General features: G+C 38.3%; 1 protein-coding gene across 1 annotated transcript in view; it reads right to left on the reverse strand.

The window, feature by feature from the left end:
• EVC2 (Ellis van Creveld syndrome 2) overlaps positions 1-22,395 on the reverse strand; it is a gene marked incomplete at both ends in the record, with an annotated part of 57,152 nt that overhangs the window by 25,842 nt on the left and 8,915 nt on the right. The window contains 6 exon segments of the mRNA XM_010187359.1: positions 1-315; positions 1,572-1,731; positions 6,667-6,842; positions 9,524-9,763; positions 12,798-13,122; positions 21,894-22,045. The exon segment at positions 1-315 is cut by the window's left edge and continues 15 nt beyond it. Coding sequence (XP_010185661.1) covers positions 1-315; positions 1,572-1,731; positions 6,667-6,842; positions 9,524-9,763; positions 12,798-13,122; positions 21,894-22,045 — 1,368 coding nt within the window.

Genomic DNA, 22,395 nt, shown 5'->3' on the forward strand with positions numbered 1-22,395 from the left:
ATGTTTAACAACCATCTCTTTTTTATGCTCCTCCACAGCTTCCAGCAGGAACATCTTTGGCACACTGAGCTTTACCAGTTCTTGCACAAATACTCCATACTGAACACGTTTAAGCTCTTCAACAGTTTTCTCTGTTAGACTCGACAGAAGCTCTTTCAGCTCTTCACTGGCCTCATTGTCAAGCTTTTCAGTAAGTTCTTCAAATTCAATGGTGTGATCACTCAGAAGATCTTTCCAGTGGCTCAGGTAGTGAGTGACCTCCTTAGCAGTTTTGAAGGGGTCTCCAAGTGACAGCTGCTCATTCCGATGCTCTCTCTGCCAAAAGAAGGAACAAAGTTAAGAGAAGGAACATCTCAAATCTCTGCTTTTTAAATATGTATTTCATAGCAATGCAAAATTTAATACTCCTGTTTTTCAGTGTTCTCAAAACTGTCAGTGTCCAGAGACTTACCCTGCCCTCATCATGATGGCTTTATGTGCATCTAGCAGGCCTGTGATACTTTGGATTGCTGCTAGATAGAAGGGCTAATAACTAAACAAATGCATGATCTTGTAGTCTGATATAAACACAACTGGCTGAACTGTAATGATCCAGCAGCATTCCAGAAGTGAATCTGAATCAAACAGCAAGGAAAAAAGTGAAGAAAATAAAAAATGAAGAAATAAAAAAGGCTGGTTTTTTTTTTTTCATTTTATTTTCCCCATCCTAGAGCATGCAGTAATTTTATTGGAAAGCTAAACCAAAGCTACCTATACTGAGAATAAATACAACAAATATAGTCTCCATCATTATGGAGACTAGATCACGCTGTCTCTCCTTGCACTGCTATCTGTTAAAGAGCAGAAAACACTGAAACACTTATCCTGCAAAAGGTAAAAATTAATCTCACCTAACTTTGCTCATCTAAAGAAATACCACGATTCAAAATAGTTTTTTCTACATCCTTTAGACAGAGGAAGACAGAGACCTTACAATAACAAGCCTCTCATTTATCTCAAGTCACCCGCAAGTCCCCTTCCATTATGAGATGATTTGGACCTCTTGGGGTAAGCCTTGATTTTCAGATGGCTGAGGTTAGGTGAGATGAGTTCTACCACAATTAACCATAGGTACAGCATCTTTTAAATAGCTTTGTATTGTAGCTGAAATTTAACTGAGCTGTACAAGTCATTCAAGTCACACATGGCCAGGAAACCCACAGAAAACTACAGCTGTCACAGATCTGTGCCACCTCCCTCATCAACTCCAGAACCTCAGTTGGCTTTTGCCTGTCTGCTCATTAGAGAGGTTTGTCATAACCTCCTTGGACAAGTTAGACTAAATAGAGGGGCTTCACAAGTTTCTCCAGTTATATTACTTTCTTGCAGTTTTTTCTAAAAGAACAGCTATTGATCACTGCATAATTAATACAGCATATGGTGGTACACAGCTAAAAACAACAGACACTTACTTTCATCCTTTCTTCTGGCACTGTTGACCCCTGTCCTAAGAACTATACTTTATTTTTCAATTCATTCCATTTTTAATTCATAGTAAGCCCCGAGAAAATAAATATACTGAAAATAATTACCTTTTGTAGCATTTCTCGCCTTCTCTTGGTAATGAGTTTCTGGCGAAGCTTCTGCTTTTCTTGTTTTAAATCATGATCGAATTTCTGTTTAACAGAATTAACTTCAGCCTCAGCTCGGTCCAGCAGCACTCCCAAATGACTTTCAGGTAGATGACCTGCTCTGAAATAACAATGTTTGAAGCCTGTTTTATCAAATTCTTAAGAGCAAAAAGATATTCGAAGCAATTAGTACCTTAATAAGGCTCAACAAAGTAGACACACAGAATGATCTTTGTTTCTTTAGCAGTGATACCTGGGGGGATCAAACAAGCAAGTGGGCAAGAGAAAGATAATCTTAGAGACGAGTATAGAATGCAGGCAGTTTGTCAAGGTGTATGAAGAGGGAATGGGGAGAAGGAAAGGAAAGCAAATGTAAAACCAATTACATTACCAGTTAGTAATGTAAGCAATATTCAAATGAGACATTTTAAAGCTTATATATTATTCATAATATTTACATCTTTCATTTAATGCCCCTGGAATGCAATTTCAGATGTCTTTTGTAACTCCTTCTCCTAATTAGAAAAAATTTTCTCTTTTAAAGATGTAAATTAATCAAGTAAAAACAATTAAAATTATTTTAAGGATAAAAAGCAAACATATCCATAAAAAGATTTATATTCAGATTTTCTATTACATAGACATCATCAGAAAAATTATAAAGATTTCAAATCAATGTAATACACTAATCTAACAGAGCAAATTCTCAGTCTTAGGCACATGGTACTTGCAAATGGAAGATTTTATTTTTTTTAAATTTTAAGACTATGGTTTACCCCCAGCTGCTACAGTAATTAATTACAAAGAGTAAGCAAGATCCTAGCCATATCTGCAACAGTTCAAAAAACCTACCTCTCCACAAACTCAAATCAGATTTGAAAAATTACCTGCTACTGTATTTACACCAGAAATTCCCCAAATCCTTCTCAGACAACAAAAGGAATAAAACAATGTCTTAATTCACACCAGCCTGTTGGACATTTCAGTTAAATTTTCTAATAGTAAACACAGTGGACTTCCAAAATGTGGGGTTGAAAAGGTGAACATGAAACTTTGAGTAGAAAGCATCAACTTGTCCAAATACTTCTGGTTTATTTTTCAAATCCCCATGTTTCAGAAGACATGAACATGACACACAGAGCCTGGATTCAGATGAATTCAGGGCTTTCAAGTCCTAGTTTCAACATGATACCTGGCCCAATTCATAAACCAGAGTAACAGCTACATGTTGCACACCCTACTCCAGAAAGGACAGTCTCATTCTGCTCCCTTAGGATTTGTTGATGCTGTAACAGCTTAATTCAAAATAAAATCCCCCCAAAAAATAAATAAACCAGAAAGTTGATGTATCAGCTTATTTGCAGCCACTGCACTGTAACCGTGGTTACAGATTCCACAATTCACTCCTCTCCATCTACTGCTCAAGCACCCACAGGATCCTGAGCAAGCCATGAAACATCCGCCCCAACACAATGAATGCGCTGGACAGAAACTTAGATCTGCTTTATCACAGTTATGACAGCCAGAGAACGCCTTCTTTTGCAGAGCTTTTCCAACATCTTTCTATTGTATTTCTTTAATCTTCTGCAAAAAGGATTAAAATACCTCTCAGTACCTTGAGAGCAATCCACAAAGCATCATTCTTGGATCTTTTGACCAAATAATTTTTGTCTTGAAAGCAACCAAAATTAAGTTTCAGTGTTAGAAACAGCACCAAATTTTGTACCTATATTTGGTAACTCTTAAGTCCTGCCCTCCACTTTGATCAAACCCAAGGCAAAAGATTAGGGAATAAGAGGTAGATTTATTAGAGTGAGGAAGTGTGGCAAGATAATAAGATATTATTTTTAACAACTTCATCCTGTCTTGTACTGAGGAAATAAGCAGGCTTGCTGCATGCAATTAAAATCCCTGTCCAGAGCAGTGAAAAGGGGCTGCAATTGAAAAAGACAGATGTGCTGGAACCACCCAGCAAATGAAAGATGTAATGAAAGCAATGTAACCCAGAATAATTGGAAGATGATATACACCTTCCTATTCTTAGGATGGAGAAAAAAAAAGAGAGTCTACATTATTTCAGTTTCAGGTTGTTGATTTATCCACAGCTCAAACTGAAGGTGACGTAGCATTGTAAAACACATTATTTATTTATTTGAAATCTACTTATTTAGAAATCCCAGGTAACAAAAATAATGGGCAAAACACCTACTGCCACCAAAGTCTATGGGAGTTTATGTGGCAACTTACATTAAACAGTATTATAGTAATTCCTAGAAGGCTCAATCCTGGCAAGAGACCTTCATTTCTGTTTTCATATAAATACAGTATAAAAACAATTACAGTATTAGAATTAAAAGATTTCCTCTTCCCAAAGGACTCTGAACCGAAACACAAAATAAAAGGAGAGGAGAAAGATAATGAAACAGCATACACTGTATGATAAACTGCTTGGTCTCAGCATACCAGACATCTAATCACTGAAGAAATGTGCAGGCACATGTTTAATGTCTTTGAACAAGGAGAATTTTAATGAAGGACAATACTGCAGTGACAACAAGGATATTTACATGGAGATCCTCCCAACTGCAGCGAGCACCATGGAAGGAACAGAGAAAGTGTGTGACCAACAGCAGTAATATCACAGGTCAAGGCAGACCTTGACTTCTCTGTACTGAATGAAAGCCGACAAAATCAGAAGAAAATGTGAAGTGAGGGCACTAAAAGTAAAGTGTAGCAGTTTGTATTTAATGCTATGGGGAACTATCTAAGTGATGCTGGACCCCACCAAAGGAAGATTGTTTTGTGAAAGCTAGAGAAGGAACGAGAGCGTTACTAAAACATAAAAGGAGACAGATATGAAGCAGAGAAGTTGTACCAGCTTGATGTTCATAGAGGCTGAATCACAACACTATACAGAAACCACACAGAGAGAACCTGCAAGATGATGCTCACATTACTCCACTTAAGCTACTTCAGGATTTCACCCATTGAACTGGTGTCTTGCCAGTGCCCAGATCAGAATTTAGGTAGATAATTCAGCGCAATAAATGCTCTACATAGCAAAGTACTACAAGCAGAAAAGGTTTAAAGAGATTTTTAGAAAACTTCATACTAATGGATTACTGCTGAAGGCGTTCACTCTCCCAATACCAACTCGCTGAAAGGTCCAGCAGGACACTGTTTGGAAAATTACTTTGCTTACAACAAGGTCTATATAAATCGAGATTGTTCAGAAGAGTAAGAGACCAATATTAGACGTTTTGCTTTGAGTTTTTATGTCACATATAATAAATTGCCTACTTTAAAAACACAATTCACAAGAAATGCTTGAGGTCTTACAAAAATTAAACTGTTGAGAGAAATTTATAAAGGAGCTTGAGTTGTTCATACCTAGTGAATCAGCAGAACTAGTTTCAGTTTCTAAGAGATAGAAGAAGGAAGGAAACTTCTTGTGAATGAGCAGATACTGGCAAAAGAATGATGCAACACATTACAGTTGCTATAGTTCAAATAAGTCAGGAATCTCATGTCTCTGCGGATAGCAGGAACAACCTGCAGTAAATACTGCCTCAAGTATTGCCCTTCTACCCCCTTATTCTTCAAGGGAAAACACAAATAACTTAGCTAGCCATCCTTGAAATCTATAATTACGGATTATAGTTTAAAACTTCTTTTCCTGCCTTTTGGCACTGCAGTCCATGGACTTGATTTCCAAAAGGCACTGAATACCCACAGCCAGTCCTGATGAACAGGACATTTTATTTAAACACCATCTTTAGAAAGCCCAGCTTGAAAACTAGCTGCTCTATTTAATTTAAAATGTTCACGTCTCCCTAGAATTGGTTTGGTTTTATTTTGCTTTTTATAACCTTTATTTCTGGCCACACAGAATCTTTTTTATTTTAATTTGAAATTGCCTTGCTACCTGATAAATTTTAAACATCCTATTAAGCTCCATTTTTAAAAGACACTCATAATTTATCTGCTGGTTTATGTATCCCCAAATCTATTTATCTGTGGTATATCTAATCGACATCTTCTCTCAGTTTCTCTTTTCCATATAAACAGCTCTACATTTTAAAGTTCAATTTATAACAGTAAACTTAAGGCACACTAAAGCTGGACACAATAGGTATAGATACAGGTCTGTCTCAATTTAGACAACTAGATTCGATGCTAGAATGAAAAATAAGAGGATATTACGGATATAGATTTAAAGTATCAGCTCATCAGATCAGACTTCTCTTGCTGCTCAGATTTTAACTCCAATTCAAGCCCATCTACCATAAATTATAAATTCCCCTGTGTTTATACTAAGACATTTCAGTTTGCCTGTAGAAAAAAAAGACTAGCAAATGATCTGAAGCACTACATTCTGGAGTTTTATTTTCTAAACATTTGAAGAATGAATAATAACAGAACAGTTGGGCCAACATTTGCCTGAAAGGAATTCCTGCCTTAGCAGGTGTGGGAAGTTACAGGAAAGTAACTAGTTCTAATCCCACAAAGTCAGATGGGATTGCTTCTCTACAAATGCCACCTCCAACTACAGCCATGTTTCCTTTGTACACAGAGTACTACGACCAGTGCATACTCTGAGAGGTTTGATAGGGCAGTGCTGCAGAATTTACTTTTTCATCTTGGTAACGACACTTGTTGGTTTTGAAAGTAGATGGTGCATGTTGCAATGGACTTTTCACATGGTTGAAGATTATTTACATGAATAATGGATGTATAAAGACATTGAGATTCTTACATAAGCCTGGTTCCCACTGAAGTCAGAACTACAAACAAGTACTATACACGGTCCCAGCAATTCATCTCCATGCTGTTCAAAGTAGACACAGACCACAAAGTCTCACCTTCATGTCTGCTAGGATAGTAAGTAACAAAGCCATTAGTTGCAAAATACTTTCTTAGAATTAACCAATATGTAACATTTTAATGAACTTTTCCTCCTAAGTAACACAGATAAAAAGAGGTTTGAAGACTATTTTGTTGTCACGGTGATAACATAGTTAACTGGCTGCTAGAAAAATCCAATTGAGATATTTACCTTTCCATCTTATTAATAAGACTTGATATCTGGGTTGCTGCTGCATTTATAAGTGCAGAGGCTTGAGAATCCCTTAAGTGTATCTTACTTATAAGATACTTTCTGTAAGCAAATCTTCTATTTAGATGATATTTCTTGCTAGCTTGCAAAAAATCCATTAGCTCTTCAATGTCTCCCTACAGGAAAGAATGCAAACAAATATATTTAATCAGATGTAACGTTAATTTCAGCTAAAACCTGTGGGTTTCAGACTAGACTGCTTCATTAACAGGGCAAAGTTAAAAGGCTCTTACAAGTAAAAAATAATAAGCTTATATCAACTTAACTCTAATGCTCACATCAAATTATTACTGTTATTTCAACAAAACAAAATAAATTATGTGCTGAGCTTTTGTCCTAAATACATCAATATTATGTGTAGTCTCCTGAATAGTTAGTGCACCTCCTGAGAGCCCTGAGGTAGCAGATCATTTGATCACATACACACGATTAAATATACTCGCAACCCTACCAGTGTTTGTAGATCTGTTCCAGCTATCCACAGGCTGGAACCTGAAGACAGCATGTGTTCAGTAACAGCAGTAAGTGGCATAACGTCCTTCCTTCTTTCCACCCTCCCACCCCACTTTCTTTTTTCCTTACAATGTATTTACTGCATGATTAAATAAAGGGTAATATTTTGAAAGGTGTCTAAATTGACTCCAAAGTCAAGGATAAGTCTTCTACATGTGTCCAGTACAGCGTGGGGAAAGACCAGCCCACTGCACACAGGCTGGCTTAGAAGCTCCTGCTTCCAACAGTGAGGAAACAGGAAGGGTTTAGGTACCTACAAATGGGGCTGGTAGAGACCAGAGGTAGGTGCACAATGGTCTACAGCAGACATTCTGCTAGCATCGGATACCAAGGACAAGGTCTGCTAATTAGGTGACCCATGTCTGAGCAGCCAAAACATTGTCAAAACTTCTTTCACTTGCTCTGTCTTCTGCTGGCTGCTCAACTATCTTTTGCACAAGTGCTTGCTGTATCTCTATCTGCCAGTGGCCCATGTGTGGCTTTTCTGTACTGAGATATGACGGTGTATCTAGTTTTAGGAGTAGGCCTTACATGTTTTGATTCCTACTTTCCAGATGGTGCTTTTTAACCTCCAGGCCCTCAACAATCATATTCTTCTTCAAGAAGCAGCCAGAAGAACAATCCCAGAATTTTTGGAATCTAGAACAGTAACTTTCAACACAAATGGAATTTAAAAAAACAACAACCAAACAACCCTTGATGAAACAACTTGAGCTATTCCATCACAAGATGCTTAAAACATAACTGAAACAAAAACTAAAGTCCTGAACATACTCCTCATCAGCATCCTCAACCACTTAAGACAGATACTCAACCTCTCGAAAATACAAAACCATAGCACTGCAGAAATAGCAGAGTTTCAATAATCTACCTCTTTGGATTGGGGGGCTCAGTACATCTTCTGAGGTACAGAAAAATACTTGATGCCTGTGCGGTTTTGCAAATGCCTACACAGACAGGCCTCAAAAGGTACTCATTAGACACCATCTGATCTGTTTTAGAAAACGCCATTGAGGAAATAGACTTAAGTACCTAACTGTTCTCTTAGTTGCCTAAATTCCTTAATTTGGGCTGAAATTACTTTTGAAAATGACACTGGCATTTCTGTACCACGCTACAGCAACTACAGACAAGTAGTGTGGCCAGCAGGAGTAGGGAAGTGATTGTCCTTCTGTACTTGAGATGTGGTCTCACCAGTGCAAATACTGTTTTCAGTTTTGGGCCCCTCATAACAAGACACTGACATGCTGGAGCATGTACACAGAAGGGCAACGGAGCTGGTGAAGGCTCTAGAGAACAAGTCCTTTGAGGAGCAGCTGAAGGAACTGGGGCTGTTTAGTCTGGAGAAAAGGAGGTGCAGGGGAGACCTTATTGCTCTCTACAACTACATGAAGGAAGGTGAGGTGTGGGTCTTTTTCCAAGTGATAAAACAAGAGGAAACAGTCTCAAGTTGTGGCAGGGGAGGTTTAGATTGGATATTAGGAAAAATTCCTTCACTGAAAAGGTTGTCAAGCACTGGAACAGGCTATCCATCGAGGTGGTTGAGTCACCACCCCTGGAGGTGTTTAAAAGATGTGTACACATGGCACATAGGGACATGGTTTACTGGTGGAGTTGGCAGTGTTAGGTTTACGGTTGGACTTAAGGGTCTAAACGATCATATGATTCTATGCCAAGGGCCCAATTAACACCAGCAAGGGTAGACCTGGAACCAGAAGTTTGCTGCATCAGCACAGATCTGCTCTTAGACCATCCTCTGGAAAAGGGCTTATGGGCAGAGCTGCTCCAACAGAGCTTTTAGGAGCCAAGTGAGCCCCAAGGCGTGCAGATACATCACAGTATTCCCTGCAAAACTGGGGATTTATATTACACAATTTCTCACTGCATGGTGTACACGTCTTCAGACTTCTTTCTTCTGCATGATACAGGTGAGCTACTAGTCTAACTCTCCCTGAGCAGTAAAGACAAGCTTTAAGCACTTGGATGCTTTGGAAATAGTACCCTTGAAAACAAAAGTCAGTAAGTACTAAGCACATAATGTTGTGGCAAACACATCTAACTCACTGTTGTAAAAAAAGGCTGCATATATGCATCAATATACAGTTGTGCAGATGTCTAGATGTGCATAACAATAGCATTATATTTTTTAAAATTATTCCTAAGGAGATTAGTTATAAAAGCAATAACGTTTATGCTGAAACATATTTCCTGAAACATTTCTCAAAAGTCACTGTGGGTTTGCATTCTTGTCATTAGGTTAGAAATGGAGTTGTTATCCTATTACCTGTATTTTAGAGTAATCTTCCACTAATGTTTTAGCTGCTTCCAACTTCAGTTCTCCCTTGAAAGTAGCATTTGTTATCTGTGTAAAAAAGATATTATGGAGCTCCTTTCTCTGGGTAACAGCCAGCTGTCTGTAAGCCTTTGCAAAATACTCCTCCTGCTTTACCAGAAGGAACCTCTTCAGGCGGTCCTGCTCCAGTCTGTGAAGTCTATCAAGAAGACTTCTGTATTCAGCAGCAAACTGCAGAGAAGAGAGAAATAAATAAATCCGAAGTGATTTTCAGTATTCAACATATTTGAAAAGTATCGGTGCTACTAGCTCATACATATTTTATGCATACTCTGATTACTGTCATTTCAGGTTTGAATGAAGGCTAATACTAAATCACTGTACACTTCCCATGGTTTTCATCTGTTTGGAATGACGGGGTTGTACAGCTGACAATCTAATCCAGACAACACTTCCAAGGCATAATGAAGTCTTCTTAGAATTGAAATGATTATTTAAGATAAATTATACAGAACGGCATGAAATTCAACACAAAGACTATATATGAAATGAAATGGTTTCATCTATCCTGAAATCCTATTAAAATTGAATAGACTCATAAGTCAGAACAATGAAATAACAATACACATACATTTTAAAAACAATATAAATTAGAAAAAAGCTATTCTACTGCAAATCTCTGTAAGTTCTTATTACTGTTGACCTTCTTTATCTATTGGTTTCTACAAATTACTCCAATAGCATCCTTTCAGAGTTACAACAATGGAGTAGAATCAAATGGAAAGTAATTTAAAAGCTTCTTTGCAAGAAATAGTTTTTCATAGTTCTCCAGTAAGGCTTACATATTAATAGTTTTAATCTCAGACGGCATAAACTCCTTATAGAATCCTGTCCCACAGAGCAAAGAATGGTTCTTACGCCAGCAGAGCTACCTAGCAGTAGTAAGCTTGGTCTTGTTCTAAATTTCATATTACTTATGTGGGGAGAACAGTCCTCTGCACTGAGGCCTCCCCATATCTCACCCCTCATTCCCAAGCCACATACTGCAGATGGCAAATAATCAAAAAGGCAGAGAATATACATTCTGTGTTTTGGCTGAGAAGGGCAGGAGTTATTGCCTCAGCTGTTTTTCACTGCCGTCTCTTGGATGTCAGTACACCTGCAGCCAGGAGCACAAGTCTGGACCATCCTAGCACTGAGGCACATCTTTTCGGACCAGGTTCCACGTCACATGCAAAAACATGTCCTTTCACAGAGAGGAAAGTGAACAGCAAGACAGCAGTATATGATAAATGGATCAGGACAAGTATTAGATTTGCCTTAATTCTTTCTTTGATTCCTACCATTCAGGATTTCCAACAGAAACCAGATTGAACCAATACCAATGTATTTTGCACAAAGAAAAGGCACTTTGCTGAGAGCATATTTAGTGTGCGTTCACATACTTACAGGTATTTATATGCAAATAAAAATGCTTAAAAAAACCCCAAATAAACAACAGAAGGCAAAAAACTTAACTAATGTCTACAAAGAGAGCATACACAAACAATGAATATACTGGTATAAGGGATTATTCTCCTAACATAACTTATTTTGTCTCTATAAATCGAACTGAAACAGGCAGCTGGAAACTCAGCAGCATCACATTCAATACCCACATATCCACTTGTGCTCCAGAAGCAAAGCCCCACTGGTATGTAACGATACATACACTTTTTATTCTGAGCAAGTCATCTTCTTAATAGAGTTATAACATACAAGCAAGAAACATAAACTTGGATATTTTTGCATTTGAAGCTTACAGAGTTGAAACATTCAAAACGTAACACAATTCTCTTCAGACACAAATAGAAAAAGAAAATGCGGGGTGGGACAGGGCAGAAGTCAATTTTCTTGTAAGCATTCAATGTACTTGAAAAGAGACATGGAAGATTGGATTCTCCCCCCCCCTCCCCCCCCCCCCCCCCCCCCCCCCATTGGGGAGACCCAATTGGTCTTTTTAGTGGTGACCTGGGCTCTATTTCCAGCTAGTGACTACTTATGAAATCCTGGGTAATGATACTTAACCATTCAGACATAGATCCTTGACTGAAAGTGATACTCATAAGCACTAAGCTTTTACTTAAAGGGAGACTCTAAACTTGTAAAGAATCATACTGTGCCTTAAATTATTTATCTCACTACTATCCAGAGGCTATTTCCAAAAGAAGTCCACTCCCCGCTCTGCCTAAAATACAGATTGTTCTGCTTGCCTTCACTTGGTTTAAAGGCAATCTGTCTTTGGTTGTGCTTATATTCTCATTTTCTTCAAAATAAGAATATAAATATTGAAGACTTTTTACCTAGATTGTAAGGTTTATGATGCAGAGAGTTTGTTCTGCTCTGAATGTGCAAAATACTCTACATGTTGTCTGACTGGAGTTCTTAGGAACTGCTGTAGTAAAATGTAGTAAATAAAAATACTTAAACCTTTGCAAAGTGGTGTAACTATAAAAAAATCAGGGTAATGACAACCTTTTGTTTTCAGGTGTCACAGATTCTCCTGAGATAAGTTCATTTTCTGGTGATGTAAAACAGTTTCTTAATAACAATCACCCTAATTACGACATCTGAATTTCTGAACACATTTAAATCATACAGCTCGTCTCTTAGAATCACAGAATAGTTTGGGTTGGAAGGGATATTTAAAGGTCACATAGTCCAACCCCCCTGCAATGAGCAGGGACATCTTCAACTAAATCAGGTTGCTCAGAGCCCCATCCAACCTGACTGTGAATGTTCTCAGGGATGGGGCATCTACCACCTCTCTGGACAACCGGTTCCAGTGTTTCACCATCCTCACCATAAAAAATTTCTTCCTTATATCTAGTCAAACCTACTCTCTTTTAGTTTACCCATTTTAGTTTACCATTACCCTTTGTCTTATTGCAACAGAACATACTAGAACTTGTAACCCTGTCTTTCTTATAGGCCTCCTTAAAGTACTGAAAAGCCACAATAACATCTCCCCAGAGTTTTCACTTCTCCAGGATGAAAAACCTCCAACTCTCTCAGGCTTTCTTCACAGGAGAGGTGCTCCAGCCCTCTGATCATTTTTGTGGCCCCCTCTGAACCTCCTTTGATAGGTCCGTATCTTTCCTGTGCTGAAGACTCCAGAACTCTTTACTCTTTTAAGAGGACAACACTGTCATTCTAGTCTAAAAGAGAAACCATCTATATAAAAGCATATATCATGCAAAATATCTTGATTTTATACCAGATCTACCTTTTCATTCATTTTCTTCACTAATTCTTCAACCTCTTCATTTGCATTTCTCGCTTTTTGGTGTTGAGCCTCCATTTCCTTTCTAGTTTCCAGATCACATTCAGCTGTTAAAGCCACCATCTTCCTTTCATACTCCTCTTGAATCTCTTTCTCCACTGCAAGAAACTGCTTTCTGAAAATTGCACTCATCCTCTTCTCCACATGAGGAAAGAGGCTGTGACTTAAGACCATGTTCTTCATCATCATAGCAATCGCTTCTTTACACATCTGCATTCGATGTGCCTCCAGATCAGCATCTACCCGCGTCAGGCTGGCAACCTCCAAGCTGTGCAGAAAGGCAACCAGGATTGTTTGAAATCACAGATTACAGGAAAATTTTATCAGAAAACAAGGCTATCTATATTCATTCAATACTGGGTAACTGAATGACAGTTAGAGGAGTGCATTAATATCACAGCACACAAATTTACTTACTCATTAACAAGCAGAGTGGGCCAACTTTTACTGCAGCAACTTTAATGAAGTATGTCCATTCTTACATTTCCATTTTAGACAGAAACAGGAAAAGCTATACTTTATAACTCATTTCCTAATGACTGCCAGGCAGTGGTAGGAGGCTCTACTTTGCAGATTCACAAATTCATTATTAGCCTGTAAAATCCAAGCCACTGGATTTATTTTTCAAATTCCTGCTTTAAGTCCAGTAGCTCTGATTTAATTGAGGCGTATCTGTCTTTTGTGAGAAACATCTCATCCTGCTTTTCAAGCATCCCCTAATAGAGAACTAAACAACAACTTAATTAATTGTTCCACTTGATAATTCCTTTAAGACCTAAAACCAGCAACCTTATCCTCAGCTTGAATTTGATTAGTTCCAACTTTCAACTCTCTTTGTTTGCTGGAACAACAAGTTCCTTAGTCATTATTTTTCTGTTCTTCATGCATGCAATGATAGATAATGGTCACAGCAGCTACTAACCCTTTCTTACTGAGGTGTGAAAGACTGAATTCCTCATCTCTCCCTGGAAGGCAACACCTCACAGCTCCACCATGTTGATACATAGCTTGTAACACATTTATTTCTTACCATAAAATGCAGGACTTTTTTCAGCACTCTCTGAAAAAAGATTTAGCCATCTCTAACCCACCTCTTTACTTTTCCAGCCTTCTTCAGCAGTGATCCCAAGAATGAAAGCCATAAACCAAACGCCATCACAACATTTCCTATTATTATCTTTTCCTTGGGCTTTCCACAGCATTTCTTCCTATTTACTGCAAGTCACTACAGGCTAGACCTGATTTCATTCTGAGCAAGATTCCCATGCTCCTTCTCACCCACAAGAAGAACTACAGTACCCAATTAACTCTACTCCTCAAGATCATGATGCCGTACGCAGGACGACCAATAGGTGTAGTTTACCTGATGCTCACATGTCAGCAAGTGAGTGATGAGGCTGTTAATATCTCAGGTGTATTTAATCTGCAACTCTCACCCTCAATTTTCCTGACAGCACACCTGTGAAGAAGGCAATGAAGCAGAAGCAGCATGTGAACTGTTCCACCAATCCAAGAGTAACAGCATGGATAAAGAGGAATTACAAGACACAGCTCTCCCAGCTTACATCCTGGATGACAGCAGCCAGATCATTACCTTTTTCCAGTAGCAGCTGAAGAAAGGTTGTGTCTGTAAAAATTTGAAATCTACCTTCCATGTGATGTGCTCTGCTTCTGGCCTGCCTCCTCCACACAGCAGCCAGCAGAAGTGACACAAGCACGTCCCATACACCAGAAACCTGGTTTCAAGCTCTTACTTTAAAAGAGAGGCTGAGGGCAGCCTTAACAAGCTGCATCAATACAGTATTGGAGTCTTAGACATCTATAGTCAGTAGAAAACAGGAATCCTGGTACATGCAACAAATCAAATGCTTTCAGACAATTCCACCAGAAGAGCAATACTCACAACAATCCAGATTAAATGTGCAATGTTTTGTGACACCTAGGAAAAAAAAATTCCTAACTTGACACTCTGTGCCTCCTCAAACAGAGATAGATTTAATAAGTTGCTTTCAATGCTCTGCACTCTGCTTGATACAGCAAAATTCATGTTTAAAAGGTCTCATATCTCTTCCTGACCATATTAAGATAATAGAAACATGAAAGCCAATGAAGTACAGGTAACAGATGGCAATCTATTGATCCAAAAGATCAAAGCTTCTGCTGGTCAAAGCGTGTAGAGAAAGGATGAGGACAGTACAGAAGGCAGTGGAGGGGGGAGGAAAGGTGAACAGACATGTAGAAAATGAAGCTGCAAACAGCAAGTGCAAAGATCTTTCACTCACTTGAAGAGGAAGAGGATTTAAAGATCTGTCAGAGAAGATCTGGGAGAGGAGAATCCCAAATGCCAGACACAGAGAAGCAGAGAGACTGCTTGAGCATTTGACGTCTTCCACAGACCTAATAAAGGAATACAGGAAAGCAGCTAGTGTCAGGAAAGAAACAACTACACATAATTAAAAAAAAACCACACCACAAAAAAGGAAACCTCTCATTAACTACAAAATAATTGTGCCTTCAAGTCTTATCATTCAAATTAGAGACCTACAGAGGGAGTTTTCAAGCAGAAGAACATAATAGCAGCTGAATGTAACAGTCCTAAAATGAACTAATGGCTTTCTAACATATTCTTTAAATTAATTCAGAGTTCACAGAGATAAGAAACTACTGTGACACAACTTTCTGAAGTCTCAGGGGACAGAAACATCAAGCAAACTCCCCTTTGGTGACATTTTCTCACCAAAACAGAAAAGCCCACCATTTTCAGAAGACCTGTCTCTCAGCTGCAAATGGTAGCCAATTAGTAGCACATGTATTACAACATCATCCAGGGGAGACTGGAGCCCTGGAGTAACAGTTGCTGCAAAAGCATCCCTTTGTGATACACAGTGTTCCCAAAAAGCATGTAATTTAGGGCCATTTGTGGATGGCTCGTCGCCACTGTCCGGACACCCCGCTGCAGCTGCAGCAGCTCCTGCTGGAGAGAGCGACACAGCTGGGGAAGGACAGAGAGACACACAGCCACTCCCAGCCTGGCAGCATTCACCGCTACAGCCTGAGCCAGAGCCATGCATCTCCTGCACCCATGGGCCAAGTGCCAACAGGTCAGCTGCACCGAGGAAGGGAAAAGGAGACCAGAAGTGTCGCGGCCCATGTTACCATGTCACACTTCAGAGAAGCGAAGATGGAAAGAGGGTTGGACAGGGGGAATCATACAGCTGAGACATGAAACAGTGTCTGCTAGTGCCGCCTTTAGCAACAGTAAGCAAAGAAAGCCAATTCAAGTATAACAGGCATCAAAGGTCTCTAGCAGCAGATGTGGTTTGTTTCCTAAACCATCCATTTATTGAGGGATTAGTAATACATCAGTAAGCTGCGCTGTGTTTTGTTCTCTTTCTTGTTTTGGTTTTGTTTGTTCGTTGAGATTTTTGGTTTTGTTTCTAATTGCCATGTCAATGCTGCGTGCAATGCTGCTGTGTGCAGTGTCATAGCACCTACCCTTCAGCCTCCCCCTCCTTTTTTCCCCTCCTCTGCTTCTCATGCTCTCCCACTGAGTCCAGTCACAGCAGAGACTGCAAACCCTTTGGGACAGGGATTTACAGAGGTTGCAGATGGTGAGGTGCAAACCTTTGCAGGAACCCAAAAGTGTGCTGAAGTTGGAGCATACCTAATGCCATGAGGTCTGAATGGCCACCAACAGAAACTGACTTCCCAAAACTAAAGCCTGCAGCCTCCCATGCTGGAGTGGGGCACGTTGCTTTTCCCTGGTCTCTGCCTGCTGCACCAGTGGCTGTGCTGGCCTGCAGGCAGCTCCGAACTGGAAGAGTTCATCCATCAGTCCTCTGGCACTTACACAGCTAAGCGTAAACTCAGGACATTGGAAATGCGAGCTGACAGAAAATACAGGACATCTCATCAGTAAATATAAGTGCTAAGAAAGGTACCAGATGACTATCTAAAGGTGCTTTTACATGGGTGAGTCACAGGTTAAGTTTAGCTTTCCAGAAAAATCCAAGATGCTGACAGAACCAGAAATAGGATTCTCATGATATATAGCCACAAATTTTAAAAACGCCACAAAACTGAAGAAGATGAGTAATTGAGTTGAGAGTCCTTCAGAAAAAAAAACATTAATGAAGATGTGCCAAGTCTAAGCCCTAGATCTGACAGCAGTTTCACTATCAAATTCATTTAACTCCCCAGAACAATATAAAGAAAGATATTTCCATTCTTAAATTAATCTGTTTAAAAAACATTTCAAAAAGCCTGAATTTAAGAGACTGAGAACCTCTGCTTTGATTGCAGAAAGTATGAAAACTGATAAATCAGTGATCTTCAGCAAACCAATTTCTAAATACAGCTAGCTACAATATAGCTGTTGCAGCAAAGCACAGCAATGGTATTTCACTGAAAAACTGCTACACAAAGATTAAAAAAGACTCCAGTCCTGCTTCCAGTGAAGTCACCACCCATTTTACCATTGATTTGAAAAGCACCAACTTCAGCCTGAATACTAACAAAAGCATAAGTAAATATTATGGCTACATATACTAATGCCTGAGGAGCTTCCAACTTTGCTGTGACCTACTCCAATTCTTTTTATCTACCCAGATGGGGTGACTACTCAGATGACAGAAACAGTAGGAGATACCAATCTTTTCAAAATTATATGGAATAAAGCATCACCAGCAGCACTACTCTCAAAAGCAGACTGTTTTCTGGATGAGATAAATTGTTCTGGGTGGATGGCAGAAATTACCCATATAATGAACACAATTTCTTTATAGTTAGCCAACATCAAAGTAAAGTGTCATTTTTTAGATGAAAAGAGATATGTATTCATTAATTTTGAATGACTTGTTTGCTTCTGTTACCCTGTTATATGGATTTCTATCACCTATTAAGCGTTTGAGTTTCTCTGATGGAAAGAAATGTTTAGTTTACACATTTGTCAAGTTTAAAACAGCATTCTTAAAACAGAACTACAAATGCAGGGTTTGGGATTCATCCCATGTGTATTCTTAGTATCTTATTGTTCTATCCATTTGATTATTATTTATTGTTGTGTCACTGCATTGTACACATTGCAAAAAAAGCCCCACAGCAATGAATATACTCCCTTCAAAAATTCTAAAATTTAGATTACACTTTTTAAAAGCTATGAAATACAGAAGTTTCAGTGCCTCAGGGTTTTTTATACTAACAATGCAAGTATTTCTCACCATTTTCTATGTAGGAATATTCAGGTCTTGCTGCTGTGACAATGTGATCTTTTATTCTTACTTTCCTTTTGAATTCATGGTTAGAAAAACCCCACATTTGCTCCATAGCAAGTTAAATTGAGATGTACAGCAAGAAATTTACATTTAGAAAGAAAAAGCAAACTTCTCATATCATAGTAAATTGTTTTTGACTTTTCTGTCAAGGCTCTCCGGAGACAGTTTGATCCTGTTCTCTAGCAGATTGGCCTCAATACCCTCTACTATCGGAAAAAAATCAGCTGCAATGCATACATATTATTTAGTGATTTTCCAGAATAATTGGCAGGATGTATTGTGTATCAGCAAGCAGGTTCAAGTTCAGCTAGAGCTTTGCCAGTCTCATAGCTGTAGCATAGCTGTACAAAATGAAGATTAAGGAGAAAAGTTGTAGTAGTGGAAAGGCATTTAAAAAAATTAAGTTGCCTTTAACACATCTGTATATTCTGAAACTACAAATATGGTCAGACTTCATCATATTGGACACAAACCCAAACTGCTCAGCTCTCTTCATATTCTGTTCCAGACATACAGAAAAAGAGACTCACAACATTTTGGAACATGATCTTCCAGCGCGCATGTTGAATATTCAAAACATACAGCTTCTTCTCATTGGCATTCATTGCCAATGGGCCAATATTCAGAAATATATACACAGTAAGGAACCTACTGAGAATAAAAGCCAAGCTATTTTTCTGCACAATGTACATCAAGGATATGACTTATTAAGACAAAACTCCCAAAATGAGTAACTAAGAAGCTTCCTTATGAAATATTAAAAGTATGTCTAGCCAATCCTCCTGACATTGCAAACTGTCTACATTCCAAAGATGTCCCTCTCTATAAATATTGAGCACATCTTCCTAATGTATTTGCTAAACAATTTGGCATTGTCACTTTGTAAGAGACATTAACTATTAACATAGCTTTATGTCATAAAGAGTACAAGAAAATCCTGTGGCTCTCACTTTTCTGCATCATTTTCTCATTTATGTCTGGACAAAAGAACAAAGAACAGAATTATTCCAACTGTGTTTACTATCACAGTGTAATTTAAAAAAAGAATATATGAATTATGTTGGCAAGCTTATACATATTCCATGCAGAGAAAATGACACAGCTGCACCAATACATGCAAAATGAATTAACAAATTAGTATACAAGCAAAATGCTGTTGGTTGGTTGAAAATCTCTAAAACATCAAAAGTTCTCTAACAAAATCCCCTATACTTTTGTCTCCCTAAATACTAAAAACCAGGATTATGATGGTAAAATTCATATACATATACTTATCCTCAGTTACTGCCACTCCTATGAGACAATACAAACCTCATTCCTCAATTCCTTACCAAAAACCCAACTATTCCATTGGGTGACACTAAATTTAATAAAACAAAATGCAACATTGTTGAAAGACTGATTGTGACCACAATCAGCAAAATTACAACATTTCATTCAAACACAGAATCTATTCATATTGACTGCAATTATCCATTAATAAATTACAAATGCATCATCTTTCTCTTTTCCATTAGGTTTTGCAAATCACTATCCTTAATGCAGGTAATTCAGTAAAAAGAAGGATTACTTCATTCTGGGTTTAGCCTAGATCACTCTCATAGAAGCTCCTAAGACAATGGTACATTATTTTATCTTTGTCTTTGAAATTCGCTAAAAACCTGGGTAATATACTACAGTTTATGAAGTACGAAACTCAAATGAAAACTTTAAGGAATATAGATCAGAAGTTAAAGACAGCTTTGCTCCAACTTGCAGGATGAATTAGGAACCAACATTAAGAGATGAGGAAGCATCCTAAGCTAAATATCATATAAAAGTGTTAACAATGAGAAATAAAGCAAGGGGTGTATTACAGCTATCGAAGAAAGCAGAAGCAATATTGCAAGTATCTAATACAAAGTAATGCTGTAGCCTTTTTTTTACCAACCAGCCTGCAATGCTGGGATTCATCTCACCCACCTCCAGACCTCTACTCAGCCCAGGCTCCAGGCTTTAGGGTCAGTGGGTGCAGCACCCATATGACTCATTTTTTTGGATGTCTACTTTAGGATGAGGATAATCACACCCTAGAAGTGCCCTTTTGCACCTCTGAGTGAAAAAGGGAATTCAAGGCAACTTGGTGAAGGGAGTTCACACAGCAGAGATCCTCATTCAGTCTGATAAACTGTACCACCAGTAAAGAGAGGAGACGAACAGGTACGTAGTAATTGAATTCACATGTTCATTGAGTGCCAATAAAAAGAGGGAAATAATAGAAAAAATATGATAAGTGCATCTGTGTATCACCTCTTAGGGATTAGGAAGCACCCACTGCTAGAAGGTAGAGGCTGATTTGAGCCCTTCACAGTAACATCTATCACCCTTTCAATCATCTTTCATAATAGGAACCACTGTAACTCCAGATGCCATTGTGGTCCATCAATCATCCTCATTCCAGAAAAAGAAAAAGATATCTCAGAAGGTGAAGAAGGGTAGCAACTGTTTGCTACCAGCAAACGCCCTACCTCCTTAGAGGCAGAGAAAATAGAAACTGTGAAGAAAGAAGTGGAAGCAAGAGAGTCATTTGTGCTAACCGCATAAGGTTATTAAAAAATCTAGCTCCTGGATACATACTCAAACAAAGAAATGAATCCTGGCTTACGGGTTTAGAAATAATCCAGTTAGAAATATAATCCTATCCAAAGGTTTGCAAGAATATTTACCTTTCTAAACCATAACATATTTGAAAATAGTCCAACTTTTTTTTTCCCAAACTAGCTAGATATTCACAATCCCTGAAATAAATTAACACTAAAGCAAGTTTAAAAATGTCTGATCCTGTTCTTCTTAACATTCACATAATGATTTTCAGGATAAGTATTCTCAAAGCCTGGACTGCTATATAGTTATAAAAGCAAGGACCAATGTGCAATTTACAGAGATAAGTATCCCCCAATTATCAAGGAAATGCAGAAAATAATAATGTTGTTAGTTACCCTTTAAGAAAGAAAATTACTTCCATGGTCCCACAACTTTTCCTTTTCAGCTTCTACAGATTTTATAGTTGCATAATACTGCCTGTAACCTGACTTGCCAGGAGCTAATGGTAAGACTGAACAAACAAAACCTGCTCTAAACTCACATCAGAGCTTTTTATCAAATTCAGCTGAAGAACAGATGACCTTTAACAGTGGCATGTTTCTGTCAAACAGCCCTAACTGGCCTTCCAGCAGCACCAGGAGAGTTTCTCTGCTCTGCTCAGTGGTCCCTCCAACTGCAGCTACAGGGTACCTTTCACGCAGCACTACAAACTGTCACCCCTCAGACTCTGACCCAGGTGGATCCAAAATATGCTGCTACACAGCAATGCTGGCAACCAGCAGGAGCTCTCTTTTCTAGGACAAAAGCCACCCTTCTGAAAGCAGAACATGTTCAGCAATAGTAGAATACACCCTTTCAACATCTTCTTGTACACAGAAAAGTTTCCCTTTACTTAGTGAACCACAGAGAGGCAAAACTAGATGTTCATTTGGACTAGAAAACTTGCATGCCTCAGGCCTAGATAGAGCTGTGACTTCTATAGGTGAAGCAATATGAAATTCGTCAATTTTCAGTTCCCACTGACAGCTATTTAATACAGTTGAAAAACCTGAGGCAGTGCAGTCATATGTATGTGTAAAACGACACTATGAAAAATAAATAAAGGGTAGATACTCAAAACATATTCAGAGATTCAGTTGAAGATAAAGATAATAAATGTAATGCAATAGCAGTGAATTCTTACTCTTCTAAAGCCTGAAGCATGTTCCCAGATTCTTCAGAGGACAGAATATCAATGATTTGGTCATTCATAATGATATCTTCACTAAAGAGATCACCTGAGTTAAACTGAGATTGCTCCAGTTTGTGATTTTGGCTGAGTTCATGCTGTATCTCCTAAAAGAGAAAACAAAACAAAGCAACGATGTAAGCTTCAGATTATAAAAAACATTTACACCAAGCATGTGGACTAATGTTATTGCAGGTAAGTGAGTGAAAAGGTTCCTACTTATCATCAAACTGTACAGTTGTGAAGGGTATAAAGAGATTGTGCAATTCAAATATGTATCTAAAATCAAATATACTACTTTTGATTCAGGCTGAACTTTTTGTATATAACTGATCCAGAATACAAATTAAGAAATTAATGGAGAAGACTCTACACTGACTTCAGAAGGCTTGTGAAAGCCTTCTTGAAGGTTATCTTCCTCTATAAAATTTCTAGTGTAATTTTTGAGAATTATGAT

Source organism: Mesitornis unicolor, unplaced genomic scaffold (assembly GCF_000695765.1).
Source record: "Mesitornis unicolor isolate BGI_N332 unplaced genomic scaffold, ASM69576v1 scaffold16136, whole genome shotgun sequence".
NCBI lineage: Eukaryota > Metazoa > Chordata > Aves > Mesitornithiformes > Mesitornithidae > Mesitornis > Mesitornis unicolor.